This window comes from Nannospalax galili, unplaced genomic scaffold, assembly GCF_000622305.1.
Source record: "Nannospalax galili isolate Female #2095 unplaced genomic scaffold, S.galili_v1.0 scaffold231, whole genome shotgun sequence".
NCBI lineage: Eukaryota > Metazoa > Chordata > Mammalia > Rodentia > Spalacidae > Nannospalax > Nannospalax galili.
In genome coordinates, this window is record NW_008330120.1 from 4,104,087 (window position 1) to 4,123,946 (window position 19,860).

The window sequence follows — 19,860 nt, forward strand, 5'->3', positions numbered from 1 at the left end:
GCTCACAGAGCTTCATCCCACGGGGCTACACAGAAATGACAAATCGAAGGCACTTCTGTCATTCACAGAGTGAGTGTCACCAGACAGCAGGTGACTTCTGTGTCATGACTTTGAGCCTGGATGTTGGCTAAGGTGACCCCCTCACTTGATTCCCCTTTTTAGTTTTGAAACAAGGTCTCATGTAGACCAGGCTGGCCTCAGTTTATGTGGTGCTAGGGACTGAACCTAGGGCCTCTCAGGTGCTAGGTAAGCACTCTACCAATTGAGCTATAGCTTCAGCCCAGGCACAAACACTTTCAACAGGTCAGAGCTCAACTAAAGCATTGATTGACTATATTTCTAAAACAAGAATCAACATCCCTAATACATGAGGGCCTGAGAAAATTCTAGAGATCTAGCAGCATATGTGTGATGGTTCTAGAGGTCACTTTGAAGGAGTTGGTTCTGTCCTTCCATCATGTGGGTCCAGGAGACTGAACTCAGGTCGTTAGGCTTGGTGGCAAGTACCCTTACCTGCTGTGCCATCACATCCCTAGATACCGTTTTTTTTGTTTTTTAAAATCATAGATATGGGGCTGGAGAGATGACTCAGCAGTTATGAGCACTGGCTGCTCTTGCAGGGGACCCAGGTTCAAATCATCTGTAACTCCAACCCCCTCTTCTGACCTCCTGGGCATTACACAACATGGGTACACTTATATACATGCAAGCAATACACTCATACACATAAAATAATAAAATATTTTAAAATCATAGATATTTAAAATCACAGAAATATAAAACTCAAACCCAAACTGTCACTCATTTGGGAGACAGACGGAAGACAGCAGGAAACAAGTATTTAGAAGCGAGGGCGATGGGTGCGGAGCGATGGGTGCGGAGCGATGGGTGGGGACAGCCCCTTTCATCGGCTTCACTGCTCTTCTCAACATGGTACAGAACCTCACTGAACACACAGAGATCCGCCTGCCTCTACCTTCCAAGTTCTGGGATTAAAGGCATGCACCACCACACTCGGCGGTCTGTTTTTCTTTTTTAAAAATATTACTTTTAGCCAGGCGTGGTGGCGCATCCCTGTAGTCCCAGCACTCAGGAGGCAGAGGCAGGTGCATCTCTGTGAGTTCAAGGCCAGCCTGGTCTACATAGTAAGTTCCAGGACAGCTGGGGCTACAGGGAGACCCTGTCTCAAAAAGACCAAAAAAAAATATTTTTATTTTTTGTGTATGAGTGTATTGTCTGCATGTATGTAAGTGCACCCATGTTGTGCAATGCCTGCAGAAGTCAGAAGAGGGCGCCGGATTCCCCTGGAACTGGAGCTATGGATAGTTGTTAGCCACCATGTGGGTGCTGAGAACCAAACCTGGGTCCTCTGCAAGAGCAGCCAGTGCTCTAATCACTGGACCATCTCTCCAGCCCCTGTCTTCTTTTTCTTGTGTTCAAGGGCCTGAAGGGACGTTACAATGGATCAATTCTGAAGGTGAGGCTTTCTGAGAGGGACTGAGACTGACTAGAGGTCGCTGGCACTTCCCCAGCATTTGGAGAAGCAATGAGTATGCAGTACTCTCCAATCTTGAAATGAATTCATGTTTGGTCTAGGATGGGTACCAATAGTTGACATGAACATAGGAAGGGGACATGTTGGGAAGAAGAGGCTTCAAAAGGGAGTGGGATGGAGATAAGAGAGGGGAATACGTGGGGAGAGGATGAGTGCGATCAAAATGCATTACATACATGCATGAGATCGTAAGAATAAAGAATACCTCGAGCTGCTCTATGTACAGTATTGAAGCAATACTTACTAGCTACAGAAGTCTCGAATTTGCTCATTCAGCCTCTGCCTCTTTCTTGTGGTAAAGTTCTTTCTAGCACCTGGAGAACCTGTGAAACCAGGCTTGAGGGGAGGTTACAGGCTAGCCCATGTACCCATACCCAAGGTCCCACTGTTGGTTCACACATGGTGAGGTCATTTCTCCCTGCCAGGGTTACCTGCATTGGACAGGTCTCTCCTGTCTTTTGAGAGGCTCAGGCAGGGAGGAGAGCTGGTGGCAGGCTGGGAGGACGCCTGTGACACATGTGACACTCATGCCAGCAGGTTGAGTGGAGAGAACAGAAAGAGCACCAGGGTTTGGCCAGGCCTGTAGGGCTTTCTCTAGGTTCACCGGTCATCAGGGGCTAGGGTCCAAAGCTCGGGCATGGTGTGCCAGGGGCTGCTCTAACCACGCGGCAGCCTCAAACTGCAGCTCTACTGTGATTACCATTTTACTGATGAGGAACTGGGCAGGGGTTGGTGGTGTAAAATTTGGTCAAATAACAGGCATAACATCATAAATAAGGCCTTATTTGGAAATCCAAATGCTGAATGGATGTAAAAATCTTGCTAAGGTGACAGTAGCTTGCGGGTGTAATGGTGTTGTGACTGCAGTTTTGAAAGTCCCTGTCTTTCGGGGACACACCCACACACACCCACACACCCCCATACACAAATATTTATAGATAAAATATATTTAAGTATCTATAGACAAACTGTATAAAATATTTATAGATAAATGTATCTGAGATTTTGCTTCAAAGTCATTCAGGAAGTGTGTGGATGTTCAGGTTAGTCAAGATTGGTCAGAATTGGGCTGAGGATGTGGTTCAGTGGTCGACTGCATGCCTAGCTTGTGTAAGACCCTGGTTTGATCCCTGGGACCACAGAAAGAGCTTGGCTGTGATGAACAGTCTGCACGGTAGATGCACTAGACATTAAAATTATTTACTTGTTTATTGTGTGTATGAGTGTGCCATAGTGCATGTGAAAGCCAGAAGACAATTTGTGGGAATTGGTTCTCTCTTTCCACCATATGGGTCCCCATGCTTGGTGGCAAGAGCCTTTACTCACTGAGTCATCTCATGAACCCCTGTAGACATTAAAAAGTATTTTTTTATTAGTTTTATTTTATGTGTATGAGTGTATTGCCTGCATGTATGTTAAGTGTACCTGTGTCGTGCAATGCTGCGGAGGTCAGAAGATGGCATCAGATCTCCTGGAACTGGGGTTACAGATGGTGGTTAGCCACCATGTGGGTGCTGGGAATCGAACTCAGATCCTCTGCAAAAGCAGCCAGTGCTCTTAACCACTGAGGCATTTCTCCAGTCCTGACATTTTCTTAAGAATGAAAAAAACCATGTCAGATATGGTGGTTCAGAGCTGGAGTTCAAACACACAGGAGGTTGAGGCAGGAGAACTGCCATAACTTCGAGGTCATTCTTGGGCTACATAGTTCCAGGCTAGTTTGGGCTAAAGAATGAGACCCTGTCCCAACCAACGAACCAACGAACCAACCAACGAATGAACGAATCAACCGACCAACCAACCAACCATCCCCAGCTTTATTAAGATATAATTCAAGTGCCATAAAATTCACCCTGTAGGGTGTACAAATCAGATTTTTAAAGCATATTCAGATACGTGAAACCATCAACACCAACTTCAAATATCCTTATCACCCCACAGAAGTCCCATCCCCATTACCAGTCAATCTTCACGCCCCTTTCCCAGCCCTGGCAAGCATTCCTTCTAGACTATCACTGACTTCAGTATACAGTTTAAATTCCCTATAATGAAAACCAAAAGGAAACTGATCGTGGCAGTGTGGAATCCAGCCCTTGAGGGGCTATAACAGGAGGATGGAGAGTTTTAGGGCAGCCTACAGTATGACCAAGACCACATCTCATCAGCCTACAGTATGACCAAAACCCCATCTCATCTCATCAGCCCACAGAGTGGGAGAGAAGTCTTTTTTAGCTATACATCTGATAGGATGTATAGCTAGAATACAGAAAGAACTTGAGAAACTTAACAAAGAACAAATGACCCAAATCAATGAAATGTACAGCTCTCAAAAGCTGAGATACAAATGACCAGCAAAGCCGGGCGTGGTAGCACACACCTTTAATCCCAGCACTCAGGAAGCAGAAGCAGGCGGATCTCTGAGTTGGAGGCCAGTTTGGTCTCCATTAGCGAATCCAGGCCAGCTGTGGCTACAGGAAGACCTTGTCTCAAAAAGACAAAAAAAAAAAAAAAGCCCAAACAACAACAAACAAATGACCAGCAAACATGAAAAACTGTTCAGCATCCCTACCCACTGAGAAATGCAACTCAAAGCTAGTGAGACTTCATGTTAGGACAGTCATCAAGAAAATAAATCACAAATGCTGGCAAGGATGTGCTAAAGTAAGTGCATGTGCACTGCAGGTGGAAACACAGTCCGACCACTAGGGGAGTCAGTATGGAGCAGTCTCAAAAAACTGAATTTAACGAACTAAAACCAGAACACTACAACTCTTCCATATGACCCAGCTAAACCACTCCTGGGCATTTACCCAAAGTTATTCCAAGTCAGCAAAGCACAGAGACACCTCCACATCAAGGCTCACTGCAACACTATCCATGGGCGCTGAATCTCAGAACCCGCCCAGGTGTCCAACCACAGAGGAAGGGATAAGGAAAATGTGGTCTAGGCACATAGTGAATTCTTTTCTGTCACAATGAAGAATAAAGTTATGTCATTTGTGGGAAAATGGATTGACAGAGGTCAATTGTGACAGTCTCAGAAAGGCAAATCCTGTGTTTTGGTTATACATAGACATAAAATCATGCACACACATAACACAATGAAAGAGGAAACACTGTGTAAGTGGATGAAGGGGCACAAGGGAAGATGACAAAAGGTAGGGCTGGGGGAGGCGGGGAGTGTGTCTAACATACGGCAGATACACTTGTGCGAAAACTTTAAAAAAATCATAAAAAAGACCCTGTGTCTAAAACAAATAAAAAACAAAACTTTCCCCAACAGTGAAAAGGACAAATTTGCTCAAGCCTGGCGGATCTGAACTTGAGGGAGACTCCACAGAAGTTCAAGTTCAGTCAGTTCCTGGGATTCAAGGTGTCCCTCCCGCCCTGTGAAAGGTGAGCTTGACAGACATCCACACCCTGCACTGGCTCAGGAGTTTCCTGGGAGGAAGAATGGAATGTTGGAGAGGGGAAGGTCTTCTCTGAGAGTCCGAGGCACAGGCCGTCCCTCAAACACTAAACTGCAGGGAGAAAACCAAGTAGGGAATTTAAAGGCATCTCCAGCTGATAAACAGTAGAAGCCAGCACAAACCCTCCATGGAAGAACACATGGGAACTCCAGTCCTCACATCTGGTTACAGGATCATGAGCTCACTCTCAGATGTGTGAGGTTACACGTTCCTGGTGATCATCCTTCCTCATATTGAAGGCTGTTTCATGTTCATAGCATAACTATAATGCTGTTTTTTGTTTGTTTGTTTGTTTTTATTTTTGAGACAAGGTCTCCCTGTAGCCCCAGCTGGCCTGGAACTCACAATGTAGACCAGGCTGGCCTTGATCTCACAGAGAGCCACCTGCCTCTGCCTCCCAACTGCTGGGATTAAAGGCATGTGCCACCATGCCCAGCTTTATAATGCTATAATGTACATGCCATATTTTCTAGAGAAGTCAGCCTAGATCAGAAAATAAAACTCTTGGGGGCTTGATCCCTGGAACCCATCATGGAAGGAAAAAAACAGACTTCTGAAAGCTGTCCTCTGACCTCCACACGTGTCATGGCATGTGTGCAACACACACACACACACACATACACACACACGTGTGCGCGATCATCTGAGATTATCATATTTTAATCTTGTGGAGAAAATTCGTAAAAACTGGAGAGACGACTCAGTGGTCAAGAGCACTTGCTGCTCAGTCATGAGGACGAGTTCAGCTCCCAGCATCCATGTCGATGGTTCACAAATGCTATAGCTCCAGCTCCAGGAGATCTGATGCCCTCTTCCGGCATCCTCACAGGCACCTTCATACATGTGAGCATACACTCAGACACATATATGTGCATCCAATACATAAGTCTTTTAAAAGACAGCTATGCAGGGTCAGAGTGGAATCACATCCATTACTAAGAAACCGGATACCCTGTGTAGGAATGACACAGGGGAACTAGCTGAGGGTAAAAAGGAATCAGAGCAAGAATTAGAAAAACAAAAAAAGATGGACAAACCCTGCAGAGTGTAGAAAGGGGTCAGGAAGCTAGAGAAAAAGGCTAAACAAGAAAAGCCAGGGCAGAAAGTGATGCCACAGGCAAGTCATTGTCATGGGGGCGGGGGGGGGGGGGGCGTGGTCACCTGGCCAGGAGCCGCTGGGAAAGCAGCTTCAGAAGGGCGTGGTAGAGGGAGATTTTCCCTTGTTCGGTCCATTTGGGTTTTGTTTTTTTGTTTTTTGTTTTTTTCCCGAGACAGGGTCTCCCTGTAGCCCCAGCTGGCCTAGAACTCACTATGTAGACCAGGCCGGCCTTGAACTCACAGAGAACCTCTTGACTCTGCCTCCTGAGTGCTGGGACTAAAGGCGTGCACCACCACGCCCAGCTTTCCTTTGCTGAAACAGGATTACCACCTCAACCTCCCAAGTGCTGGGATTAAAGCACTGTCTTTCTTGAGACAGCACCTCTTCTATCCCAGGCTGGCCTCAAACTCATTATAGCTGAGGATGACTTCTGATCCTCTGGCTGCCACCCTCCTGATCACTGGGATTGCAGCCATGTGCCACCACACCTGGTTCATATCCTCCTAGGAACGGAACCCAGGGCTTTGTGCCACTTAGGCACACTACTGAGCTCCATCCTCAGGCCCCAGTTCACTTAGCCTCAGCTCTTTCGGAATACTCTACACACGTGTATGTTCTGCAAGGGCAACTCTAAGTGTGGGTCTGTTTTTACTGGCTGCCATCATTGTGGTTTGCAAGATCCTTGCACATCTGACAGTGAGCTCATGATCCTGTAACCAGATGTGAGGACTGGGGTTCCCATGTGTTCTTCCATGGAGGGTTTGTGCTGGCTTCCACTGTTTACCAGCTGGAGATGCCTTTAAATTCCCCACTTGGTTTTCTCGCCACAGTTTTGTACTTGAGGGACGGCCTGTGCATCGGACTCTCAGAGAAGACCTTCCCCTCTCCAACATTCCATTCTTTCTCCCAGGAAACTCCTGAGCCAGTGCAGGGTGTGGATGTCTGTCAAGCTCACCTTTCACAGGGCGGGAGGGACACCCTGAATCCCAGGCTTTCTTTCTGGATTCTTTTTTTTGTTATTTTAAAAATCTTTGCCTTCCTTTGAATCTTCATTTTCTTTCTGGGTCCTGCTCCAAGTTCCCAGCCCATGAGGCTCAGAGCTTTGGTTTCTGCTCAGAAACTCTCAGGTGACAAAGAACAGCAGCCATCCCGGCCCCGCTGCTGGCTTGAGCACTCTGCCAATCCTCTGGATTTGTCTTCTTGTTTCTGTCTCAGGAATTCTCTTGCTTTCTTGTTATTTAGAGCTTAAAAATAGATTTGACTCATATTTTTACTGGAGTATCAGGGTGTTTCATTTGTCCTGTTTTCAGAAACGTCTCCCCTGTAAGAGCACGCCGGAGCCCATCACCAGGCACTAGACAGAAACTAGACTCCATGTGCCTGCTGGAGACTGCACAGCTCAGGACAAATGACCAGCCCCATTACCTGCCAAGCACATGTTGGAATGGAGACCAGTCTGTCTCACATTACCTTTTCTCAAGAAAACCAAAGTACAGGGGCCACTTTGGATCGAAGTGATCCAAATTAAGCGAATCACGCTGGAGTTCTTTCGGTGCAGAGCACAGAGCAAAGACAGAGCTAATGGGGCCCAGCGATAGACACTTCTAGAACAAGCCAAGCTGTGAAACATGCCAGTCACCATCACTACTTGAGAACTGATGTTCACTCATGACAAGGCTCACAGCAAGCTCCAAAAACACAAACTGGCTTGAAATTATGTATGTATAAAAATTTTATTTTAGAAATCACACATCTTTAAAAAAAAAATGACATAGGAAGTATATGCTATCACTACAACCATAAATCCATCATTCAAATGCCAGGGTGTTATATGGTACAGTTAGTGGGACATGACACCAAATCTGCGGTGTTCTTGGCATGGACACCAGCTCAAAGCATGAATGTGGCTTTTAAAATGGAGAAAGAGGGGAGGAACCTATTTTATAAACACAGAAAAGCAGGTTATCTTGTAAATGTCAGTCCTGAAACTACAGAGTCACTGTTGAGACCAGTTATTTTAATTCACACTGGGAAGATCTCCCACAGCCTGTGTGGAGTGCAGAGGGGAGCACGGAGGCGGTGGGGAAGACAGAGGTAGCAGGCAGCCTCAGAGTTTAAACAGGGAAGCCAGAGAAGGGGGGTGCTTGCCTGGTGATTTATTATTATTGGTACAACTGGTTAGCTTTGATCCTATTCGGTAGCTTTCTTTTAATCTTGTAAGATTAGCACCCCCAGGTGGCCAAGTTCAAATACTAGAGAATCAGGATGCAAAGTAAGTCTGTTTATACTTACCATGGACACAAAAATATCACTTTGGGAATGCAAGTCCCAACCCTGTGACATGATGTACGCAGAGCACGTAAAACTGCTTCACAGAGCAAGGGTTAGCATGACCTCAAGGGGAGGGCTGGGCAAATGCTTGTGCAGAAAGTCCCACAGCACACAGCCATGACCTTTACTGCAGCCTAGTCACTACTTCTAATAATGATCTCAGAGGCTTTTTCTAGGTACTTCTGCCCAGATCCTGAGGTATTTTTCTTTGGGACACAGAAAGTGGATTTTTTGTAAAGGAGTGCGGGGCCACCCACCTATGTGCAACTAAGCCCAGAGAAATACTCTAGCTTCCAAATCAAGACAAAGAAAATGTACCAGGTGGTCAACGGCACCAATTTTTCAAGAATGCAGCTCCCAGGCACATCCACAGGAAGTTACTGTCAGGCGAGATGGCCATTCATGAAGAAAAGCACAGTCGGGTCATAACAAACGCTGTGTTTTGCTTCCTGGGACATATTTTTGATTGTGTCCCACTGAATCATTACCACCTCTGTTTCGTTTGTTTTTTTTGAGACAGGGTCTCGTGTAGTTCAGGGCTGGCCTCAGACTTGCTATGTAGCCAAGGCAGGTCTTGACTCCTGATCCTCCTGCCTCCACCTCCCACTGCTGGGATTCTAGGCGGAGCCACTATGCCTGATTCCTATCTTATTAGGCGGATTCACTAGCACTAAGGCTAAGCACTGATAGTGCTGAGAAGCCTCTGCAGAAGGTGGGACTCGCAGAGAGGGATCCTGGGGACACTTAGGCAAACTGGCTGCCACCTTTACTGATGGGAAGAAGAAAACAGAGAAAGTACAGATCTGAGCTTTATTCCAGAATGATGTCATCTTAAGGACAGAATTGGGAGACTCTCCAAAGTGATTCCATATGGCACAAACCCCTAGGTTTTCAGAGCCACCATGTGACAAATGCAATCTGGAAAGGAAACACAGAGGGCAGGACAGGCTCGAGGTGACAAAAGAGCCAAATGGACATCCTTGTGATAGACCCCCCGGACCTACAAAGCACTCTAATGCTCCATCCTTCCTCAAGGACCAAGAGTCAAAGACATGGCAAGCCCCATACTTACAAAGCCAGTGGAAATCACAGTGACAGTGTGCATGGGGCGAACGCACAGACAGATCTGTTTCCAACTTTTCCCACCATGATTCTACATCAAGGTAAAAAAAGAGCTTCCGTACACAAATCCTGCAGCTTGCCGATGGTATGATCACTACTGCAGTCAGTGGCAGGACACGAGGAGAGCAGAGTCCTTGAGAAGACTCCTGTGTGACGAGTTAGGGCGGCTCAGTCAGTGGTGGACCTCCGGTACCAGAACCTTGCTCGGAAGTCATCGCTGCACGTCATGAAGCCAGGGTTGGTGGGGGAGTGCACGATGCAGCGCACGATATTGTTGTGGCCTAGGGACAGCAGGTTCCTGCGCTCGGCTGTCCGAGAGTCCCAGCAACAGAGGCTGATGGTCCTTTCATCGGGCAGCAAAATATAGTCCTCAGTGTGGTTGAACACAGCCTGTGTCCGGTGCACCTGCCGTCCGCTCAGGCCCGCACCTGCCACAGAAACCAACATGTTAAGGGCCTGTGGACCAAGGGAGAGCTTCCAAGTTCAGCCTCAGGCTCAGAATGTTCTAGCACTGTTGCTACTAACCCTTTTGCTACAAGAACAGCTTTCTTTTATACACATATATGTACGAGTGTTATGCCTGCATGTAGGTAAGTGCACCCGTGTTGTGCAATGCCTGTGGAGGACAGAAGAGGCTGCCGGATCCCCTGGAACTGGAGTTACAGACAGTTGTTAGCTGCCATGTGGGTGCTGGGATTCAAACCCAGGTCTTCTGCAAGAACAGTCAGTGTTCTCAACCAGTGAGCCATCTCTCCAGCCCCAAGAACTGCTTTCTTAAAACAGGTCAAATGATATACACAGCATTAACTCTGGAAGCTAAAAATGCACAAAAATGAAAAAGCAAACCAGGCCCAGGCCCGGCACCTGCAGCAGCTCTGTTCATATTCTCATGTCCTTCCAGGCTTAAAAATCCCAAACTGCTGGGTGTGGTAGCACACGCCTTTAATCCCAGCACCCGGGAGGCAGAGGCCAGCTTGGTCTATCTAGCCAGTTCCAGGCCAGCTGGGGCTACAGGGAGACCCTGTCTCAAAAATAAAACCACAAAGAAACAAACAAACAAAGCCAAAGAACAAAACCCATAAAACTGCTGCCAGGTTTCCCACCTGTGGATGCGTCTTCTCCAGGGGCTGCTAGAAGCACCACTGCTTATCCAGAGTCTCTGCTGCTGGACACTGGGTTGTGTCAACTACGGATGATGCTATGCAAACGTCCTTTGCAAGTACAGTTTATTTTCTTAGGATTAGACTCCTAGAGTCAAAATTACCAGAACAAAGCACAGGAACACCCACCTTCCACCTTCCAAATGGAAACTTTACCTTCTCATGACAACAGAATACACTGTATGTTTAAAACACCACATAATGTATACAATTAAAGCTGTCAGGTGACCTCACCACCAAGATGATACAGTCTGTATTTCGCAGATACCCTTCCCAACACCTATGAGCTGCACACTCACTCTGGTCACAGAACGCCATGCACTATTTTCATTCAAGATCGTGCAGTAAAGGTGTGCAACAGGAACACGCTAGTGATGAGACACCTTCACGGTCAGGGGGAATTCTGCACTTACTAGGAGGAGACCTTAGGCAGATTACCTACTACTCATAAGCCTTCCCTCTCACCTGTCCAGCAAGTGTCCTTTTGGAACCCACCCCACGAGGGTGCTGTGAGGATTAAAGACACACTGGAGCTGTACAGAGTGCAGATGCCGCCGCCAATAACCCGGAGGCCAGGTGCTGCCCATGGACACCACAGACTCACTCAAGGCTGTGGGATGCATGCTGGTTCCTCACTTGCTTTTCGAGTGTGTGCCAGTTCCTAACTTTCACTGACAGATGTCGGCACAGATGCGTGCGGGTGTGTGCTTGATTATCCTCTGTGCTGAGTCTCTAAGTGTGCATACAGTCTGACAAAAACCACACGTTTAAATTTCTCATATGACACCAAATTACTTTTGAGAAATTTGAAAAATTTAGAATTTATGAATTTACCAAATGACATATCGATAAATTGTGCTGATGCCTTCAAATTTTCTTCTATATGATAACACAATCTTTTAAGTGACTGAAGTTTGCTGAGTCAAAAAGATACTCCCAGCTCCACTTCTGGGGCCTATGGAAGAGCCACTCATCTTTAACTTGCTGGGTGTTTTTATAAAATGCAGTAAGCTATGGCTTCTCCTGTCAAACTTGGGCTCATCTTTTCCCCAAAATATTCTTAACCTTTGTGTATGAGTGCCTCACTTGCATGTATGTAATGTGCACCACGTGCATGCCTGGTGCCCATGGAGTCCAGGTGTCAGATCCCCTGTGACTGTAAGTTAGGGATGGCTATGAGCCACCATGAGGCACTGGGATCTGAACCCGGGCCCTTTGTAGAAACAGCCAGTATCCTGAACCACTATCATCGTTTTCTTATTTATGTCTGTTTGTAGATTCACCTGTCCACGTAAATGTCTGATGTTCAGCATTTTAACTGTTTAATGTTAAACAGCACATTCTCTTGAGAATTTTCCCTTTTCTGTCATTACTTCAAGACCACTTCACATTCTTAGTGACCCTTAAAACCAGAATGGAAACCTTGACATGCTGACTAGCAGGGTCTTGACTTGTGTGTCTGTAAACTCATTCAGAAAAAACAAAATTTCAATTCTCCACTAAAATAAGCTAGTCAACCTACCTGATGTCACAAAGTCTAAGTTCCTGCCAGCAGCCTGGCTATAGTTTGTGAGGGAACATTCCATGTTAACTCTGGTCACCTTCACATCTTCTTTCGATGGGCACGCAGTTTGTGAGATAGTTTCCAAAATGACTTCACATAAAATATCACAGTTACCAAGAATTATGACAAAAGTGGCTCTTTTGGTAACTGGTGTGCACTACATACAGGAGCCATTAGGGCAGTGGCCACCCTTCACAAGGAGACACATCTCAGAGAGCTGTGCTGCACCTAGTGGCCTGCACATCACCATCTTTTCAATCTCCTATCCAATGCTAATTCACAGACAGCCCTACATACCAACTTCCTGTGAGCACTAAGAACCATGGTGCCGACGTGTTTGGTGTGGGACACAAACACATCTCAGAGAAGGCAGGCAGTGGAATTTCTGGACATTCTCTACCTAACAGTGGTCCTGGCTGCTATAGGAACAGAAAAATACAGCAGAGCATTTCCAGAGCACTCACCGTAACTGGACCCCAACCCTGATCTCTGGTGCTGGGACATATTTAAATGGATTAATCACAGAAGCTCACGGGCACAACTGGTACCAACTAGAGACCAGCACCAATGGGAGAAGTGATCTATTTGCCTCCTCCACACACACTTCCTGCTTTTCTATCTGCTGACCCTACTTCATATCTGGACTCATGACACTGTCGGGTCTCTTTGGGGTGGGCACTTCTGCTCTCCTAGGAATGGGACAAGAACTACCCCGGATGCTTTGCTCCCAGTCCGTGCATTCCCAGAGAGGTGCTAAGGCTTTTCTTTGGCCTGTGTTTTGAGTTTTTGAGGGAAGAGTGTGAGCCATCTGCCTATAAACGAATGAACCAGGTTCTCAAATGTTACCTGCATAGAATTCAGACCTAGTCTATCTAAGCCATAATGTGCTGAGAAGATAAAAGTTGAGGGACCAACTCTATTTCCAGCTCTCCCTCTCACTAACTGTGGCTCTGGTTCAATGAACTTTTTTCTTTTTTCAACAGGGCTAGGGATTGACTTCAGGGTTCTGCATGTGACAGTCAAGAGCTTTACCACTGAGTTATAATTTTGGCCCCATGACTTAACATCAAACACTTAGTGGCAAAATCTACCCTGACCCACTTAAGAGATTTAACATGTTGCTCTACTGTGAAGACCTGTGATGAGGAAACGGCAAGATCCCCAGAAACATTAGCACCAACCCCTCACATACCTGTGTATCTGACCAGCGTCCGTCCTGTTGATATTTCCCAAAGTTTAGCTACAGAGTCTTTTCCACTTGAAAGAATGTACTTAGAATTCTTGGAAAAGATGGCGGAACAGACCTCGGCGCCGTCATGGGCTTTCTCGAAGGTTGTGATGCAGCGGTTTGAAACACCATCCCATAATTTGATGCAGCCGTCCTTGCTACCAGTTACGTACATATTGGCACTAGGATTGTAACTGACGGAACATAGGGCATCGGTGTGTTGGTCTTGAGGATTGCAAGAGACAAAGCACTGGAAGGTGTTGATATCATAGAGGCGGAGTGTAGGGTGCTGCGTTCCAACCAAGATGAAGTCTCCAGAAGGGTGAAACGAGATGGAGCGGAGCATTTCAGCTTCCTGTTGGGACAGGACATCAAGCAAGTGATCAATGGGTAAACACTTAGACCCAGAGACCCAGAAGTGTGGAAAGGATCTGACCGAAGCAAAGAACCATACAAGATCAGACCACACAGGAGACACAAGCACTTCCTGGAATACAGGAAAACGATTTTTTTTTTTTTTTTTTAAAAGAAGAGATTTCCAAAACTATTTACTGGTTAGATATTCCTAAAAGACACAGCCAAGGCCTTCATTTGCAAATGAATATGGTCAGAACAGAGTCTCAGAAATGGATTAATGGAGGACACATTCCTGCAGTCAGGAAAGATAAAGAACAGCTTTTAAATCTGCTCAAGGGCAGCGAATACTGAGGAAAAGGTGAATTAGTGAAGGACGGAAGCCACTGAGAAAACAGCATCTCTGCAACACACAGCCAAGGCGGGACACAAAGCAGCACTCTTTAAATATACATGGACAGTGTCAATTACACGCCTTTTTTCCTTACAAGTTACACTTTTAGGAAAGGCAGTTTGATTTTGGTTTTTCAGTACTGGATTTGACCCTATAGTGTCATGCAAGTGAGGTAAGTGCTCCACCTCCCACAAGCTATGGCCTCAGTCCTTGGCCTCCAATTCACAGAGATCTGCCTGCTGGCTTCTGCCTTCCAAGAGTGCATGTGCCACTGTGCAGCAGTTTTGTTTTTAGTAAACACCTTCAGTGCCCGCCCCCATCCCTTTATTTTTGAGATAGGAGCTCACTTTATAGCCTAGACTGGCCAGGAATTCACTAGGCAGCACAGAAGTTGGCCTTGAATTTGTAACTGCCACCCTCCTGCCCATCCTTCTGAGTACTTGGATTTCAGCAGGAGCCATGCTGGCCCATCTGCAGAACTGAAAGAGTGATATGTGGACCGTGAACCCTGGTCTCAGGAACTATGACCAGCAGTAGTCACCTGACAGCAGTGAACCAGGTGCCACTGGAGTGTGGTCCGAGTGCCCTCTAGGGCAGGTCCTGGGTGCTGACTCTTACTCTATCCAGTAATCAGAAATCATGAAGACAACTTTGAAAAAATAGTCATCACTACTGCATCTAAGAAAAAAGTAAAGCTCTCTTCTGGTACTTCTAACCTGAATGTATTTGAAGGCTCTTTTTGCAGATGGTTTGGAATAATCAAACAATTTAAGTGTATAATCCCTTGAGCCAGAGGCCAGGATCTGTTCTGTTGGGTGGAAAGCGAGACACGTGACTTCATCCACGTGGTCATAAAGAGTTCGAATCACTGGGTGGTTCTCCATGTTCTGCTGTGCAGTCTCATTCATCATGACCTAGACCAACAAGAAAAGGAGAGATGCTCAAGGCACAGGAGTACCGAGTCCCAGGCCACAGAGCTGGCGGGAACACACCCTCACCTCCAGTAGGCGGGCACATTACCTCAATCGGCATGGCACTTTTGGCCAACATTCTTTCTGTGTCAAGTATCTTTATAGAAGCATCAGCAGATCCTGTGGCTATTAACTGCCCATCTCTGCTGTAAGTAGCCACACGGCATGGGCCTTTGTGCGACGTGACATAGCATGTTTCATACTCAGAAGCCTCAGGGGACATTGTCTGGACATCAGCATCAAACTCCAGGTCAATCCCTGTGCCAGGGGCAACTGTGTCGGAACGACCAATCGCATACTGAACTGCAGTGTCATCGTTCTCCATCCCTGAAGGAACCACAATTAAAAGCACGAAGAAGCGTTAAGCACCAAGACGATGCCCACCAACGTCGGCCTAGAACTCCTTGGAGTGCTTGGCAAACAGTGGGTCTTGTCTATGCCATCTAAGGCACCACTGCAGCAGGCAGTGTGGGCTGCTAGAAGGGCCCACGGCCAGTCAGTTTACTACTTTAATAACAACTATAAAATGCAGTACAAAACCTCAGTTCTGCAGCTATCCATTTTCCTCATTCCAAGTCTTAACGCTTCATTTGTTCTATGGTGCCAGGGACTGAGCCCGGGGCCTCACACATGCCAGGTAAATGCCCTACCATTGAGCTACACACTCCTAGCCCTGAATTTTAACATAGTTAAGGCTGTGACGGTTAGCGGCAGCTGTGATGCCCATTGATCGGCTACACTGTTACTACCAGTGAAGTACTTTAGAAGGAATGTGATACTTAAGTCAATGAAGTCTGTTAAGAATGTTTGCTGAATGTAGTGGCACACCCCATGACCCCAGGGCTTGGGAGGCTGAGGCTGAGAAGTTCAAGACCATCCTTACTTACATAATGAGTTTAAGGGTAGCCAGGGAGTCTAAGAAACCCGATCTCAAAAACAAAGTCAATGCCAGGCGTGGTGGCGCACGCCTTTAATCCCAGCACTTGGGAGGCAGAGGCAGGTGGATCTTTGTGAGTTCGAGGCCAGCCTGGTCTACATAGTGAGTTCCAGGACAGCTGGGGCTACAAAGAGACTCTGTCTCAAAAAGACAAAAACAAAACAAAACAAAACAAAAAAAACCCAAAAAGCAAAAACAAAACAAACAAAAAAAAACCAAACCCAAAATCAAACAAAAGCTGGAGGTGTTCACTCACACACACACACACACACACACACACACACACACACACATGAACACACACCTTTACTCCCAGCACTCTTGGGAGGCAGAGGCAGTGGACCTCTCTGAGTTCCAGGCCACCCAGGGCTACCCAATGAGGTCCTGTTGCAAAATGCAACAAATAACCCAGATGAAAAAGTGTCATATTTAAAAATAAGTTCCCACATCATGTAAACACTACACTCCTTAGCACAGGGGAAATCGGAATTGTGTGTGAAGAATTTTCTGGCCCTCTTCCCATGCACACAGCTGTTCTGATTTTTAAAAACAGAAACAAATCTGTACTATAACTTGTGACTTGGTCATTTAATCATAAAGAATAAAAGTCTGTCAATATTATTGCATTCAATTCTATGGATATGTAAAACTTAAAAAATTTCAATTCTTTACTGTAGAGCATTTTAATTTACCCACCTCCCCCAAGACAAAGTTTCACAAGTGGCATCACCAGGTCAAAGTGAATAAATATGTCGGGTAATTCAAAGTCCTGTTGAGGTAAGAAGGTGAAAATTCAAATAATAAAGAAGTTTTTCTTATGAAAGAAATGGGACTGTTATGGTAGATCGAGGAAGAAAGTAGAATTATCTTTGAAGGGGTGAGGCCTCTGAGATGCTTCCCTGAGCTGAGTCTTGAGGGGAGTCAGTAAGAAGATACAGTGCTCAGATGATGTGCACAAACACGTCAGAAGCAGCTTACATGTCCTCCCCATCGGGACTGCATGTACCCTCAGCATCCAGCACTGTACTTGGCACACACCGGTGAAACTAAACAGGAGTAATCTTGAAAACCTCGGCCCTGTGACAGCATCTGAAATATCATTATGGGACCTACACCCACAGCTTACCTAGCTTGATGAGATGCAAGAGCTGCTCTGAGGGTGCACACACCGACTGGGGCTTGATTTCATTGATGAGGCCGTTGGCAATGCTGATATAGCCGTCATAGAGCAGCTGGCTAATGATCAGCTTGTAGAGCTGCTGGCGATCCTTCAAGCCCACTTTGGTTCTGTACATCTTGCAGAAGAGGACAGTTTCTCTGCCTGCTTCGAGAGAAAACAGGTGGACAGTGAAAGTCAGAGGCACTAATCAACCATGAGCAAAACAGGTCTCCTTGGCAGGCTTAATCATGTAACCCTTATATCTCAGCTTGACTGATTATCTGTGGATAGTTACCTCCTCTTTCTGAGTTCATGTTTCTCACCCATTACATAAATTACTGAAGGTTCGCCAAGACAGGGCACATAAAGCACTGAGCTGGGTGCTTGGCGCAAGAAACTATTCAGACAATGGTATCTCACAGAGGCAGAACCCCCTCACCAACATTTCTCTGAAAACTACCCACATGCAATGGTCATTGGTCACTGCTATCCCTCAATCTTCCAATTCTTCTGTTAATTAAACATTGGCTAAATAAACATTGCAACAGGCAAGACAGGTGATATTTTGTTGGCTACATGGACTATTTTACTGTTTTCACCAGCTGAGTTACAAATTTACTAGTGACTGCTATGTTCGCCCTTTTTTTTCTTGGTCTTTTTGAGACAGGGTCTTCCTGTAGTCCCAGGTGGCCTGGAACTCTCAGAGATCTTCTCCCCCCCGCCCCCCCACCTCTGCCACCCGACTTCTGGTATTAAAGGCATACAGGCATACACCACCACACCCTGCTTACTATGCTCATTCTTAAAACCAGTTTTAAGGCAACTGAGCTTGTTACTGTAATTATACAACTTAATCAGGTAGTAAGTGACTACATAAGGGCAAAAGTGTGATGAAAACTAAACAAGTTAATGCTTTGGAAAGATCCAAATTTACACCATGATGGGCTAGAGATGGCTCGGTAGTTGGGAGTGCATTCTGTTCTTGCATAGGACCTGAATCGGTTCTTAGCACCCACACCAGGCAGTTCACAACTGCCTGCCAACTTCAGCCAGGGGCTCTCTCACCCTCTTCTGACCTCCTTGGGCACCTGCACACAATGTGGCATATACACGGACATACATATATAAACAAATGAAACTTTGAAACTGATGATAGTTTCTGATTCAACCTGGGTAATTTGTCATACATCAATATTTGTATGTAGTGTATGTTTGGACAGATGTTTGCTTAGAGTCTGGGGGAGAGCAATAAAGAATGTAGGCCTTTAACCCAAGCACTTGGAAAGAGGTACGCAATCTCTATGAGTTTGAGGTTAGCCTGGTCTACATAATAACGAATTCCAGGCCAGCCAGAGATACATAGTGAGACCTTGTCTCAAAACAAAAGGAGGAAAAAGAAGTTAGGGTTGGAGACAGAGGAAGGAGCAGAGTACTTGCTTAGACTGACAGACGCCGTAGGCTCAGTGGTTAAAATCCTAAGAGCTGGCGTTTTTACACACAGCGATAGTGGCAGGAGACAGTTAACATTTATTATGCATGCCTACCTGCCAGATACTACGCCAAGCATCTAATTAACATTAGATCACTAAACGAAAAGTATTCGATGTATTCATGTACTTACGCTGGTAACAAATGTATATAAATCAACCCTTGTGTAAACATTGGAACAACCACTCAAGCTAAAATGTACCAGAAAGCGGGTCCAACCAAGTAAGCTGAGGCCAAGCCGGCCCACGTGGGAGCTCAGAGCTTAACCACTGATCTAACACTAACACCTCTTGACTCCTGCCAGAGGCACCGGGCGCTGGATCGAGTAGTACCGAGAACAAAAGTGCTGGAGCCCCCACTCAAGTTCCACTTAGGCTAAGGGAAGTCCTTTAAATGTCCCCTCTGATTCGCAGGCACACCGAGGCACGGGCAGGAGGACTTGACCCAGGCTAGGCAGCTCCCGGGGCAGCAGGGCGCAGCCGTCCGCGACCATCGGGCGTAAGGCCACAGGGCCGCAGGCAGGACGGGCCGGGAGGCCCTCTGGGAACCCGGGAGCAGGGCTCCCCGCTCGCTCGCGATGCTCTCCGCGCCCCGGCCCTTCACATGATCCACTACAGGTCCCAGCCAGCCGCACGGGCCGGTCTCCCTGCGTCCCCGGACTCCGTACCCGTTGATCAGGCTCGCAGTCTCCAGTTCTCTTCGAGAAAAAAAAAAAAAAATGGAGGCGCGAATCGTGCCCGATCGATCGCTCGGCGCGCACACTCCCTGCGCATGCGCGCAGGGCGCTTAACCGAGCGCGGAACAATCGAGCAGCTCCCCGCTCTTTCTCACTCTCAAGCGTGCCCTTCTCGCCATCTTACTTACTGGCACGTTCGAGACGATCGTTCACCTCCTCCGACTTGATCTCCTAAGCGGCAACCTTGAGCCCAAGGGGTTGTTGTTTGACGATCAAATGCCCGATCCTAGAGGGCACCGCGGGCGCTAGAACAGCTCCAGGACAGACAGGCCGTTGGCTCACTACTTCCGGA

The 19,860-nt window shown here is 46.7% G+C and overlaps 1 protein-coding gene across 5 annotated transcripts; it reads right to left on the reverse strand.

Annotated features, from left to right (window-relative positions):
- Positions 1–8,977: 8,977 nt before the first annotated feature.
- Cstf1 (cleavage stimulation factor subunit 1) lies at positions 8,978–19,854 on the reverse strand. 5 transcript variants are annotated; one of them, XM_008842629.3, is made up of 6 exons: positions 19,697–19,854; positions 17,312–17,509; positions 15,298–15,575; positions 14,994–15,191; positions 13,494–13,884; positions 8,978–10,005 (listed from the first exon to the last, which is right to left on the reverse strand). In XM_008842629.3, exons 2-6 carry the CDS (start codon positions 17,478–17,480, stop codon positions 9,746–9,748), a joined length of 1,296 nt encoding a protein of 431 aa, XP_008840851.1. In that variant the 5' UTR covers positions 17,481–17,509; positions 19,697–19,854; the 3' UTR covers positions 8,978–9,745. The 5 variants fall into 5 exon arrangements, with proteins under 5 accessions (XP_008840851.1, XP_017656026.1, XP_008840850.1 ...); XM_017800537.2 differs by having other exon boundaries at positions 17,312–17,506; positions 19,697–19,837; XM_008842628.3 differs by lacking the exon at positions 19,697–19,854 and adding an exon at positions 19,500–19,594 and having other exon boundaries at positions 17,312–17,506.
- Between the last annotated feature and the right edge of the window lie 6 nt (positions 19,855–19,860).

What these genes read in the sequence shown, in the direction of transcription:
- Cstf1 (XM_008842629.3), bottom strand. Translation starts at nt 17,480, where the DNA reads ATGTACAGAACCAAAGTGGGCTTGAAGGATCGCCAGCAGCTCTACAAG. An exon ending in GAGCCTTCAAATACATTCAG is followed by an intron (nt 13,885 to 14,993) that starts GTTAGAAGTACC and finishes CTGTCCCAACAG; the next exon opens with GAAGCTGAAATGCTCCGCTC. An exon ending in GACGCTGGTCAGATACACAG is followed by an intron (nt 10,006 to 13,493) that starts GTATGTGAGGGG and finishes TTTCTGTGGCAG; the next exon opens with GTGCGGGCCTGAGCGGACGG.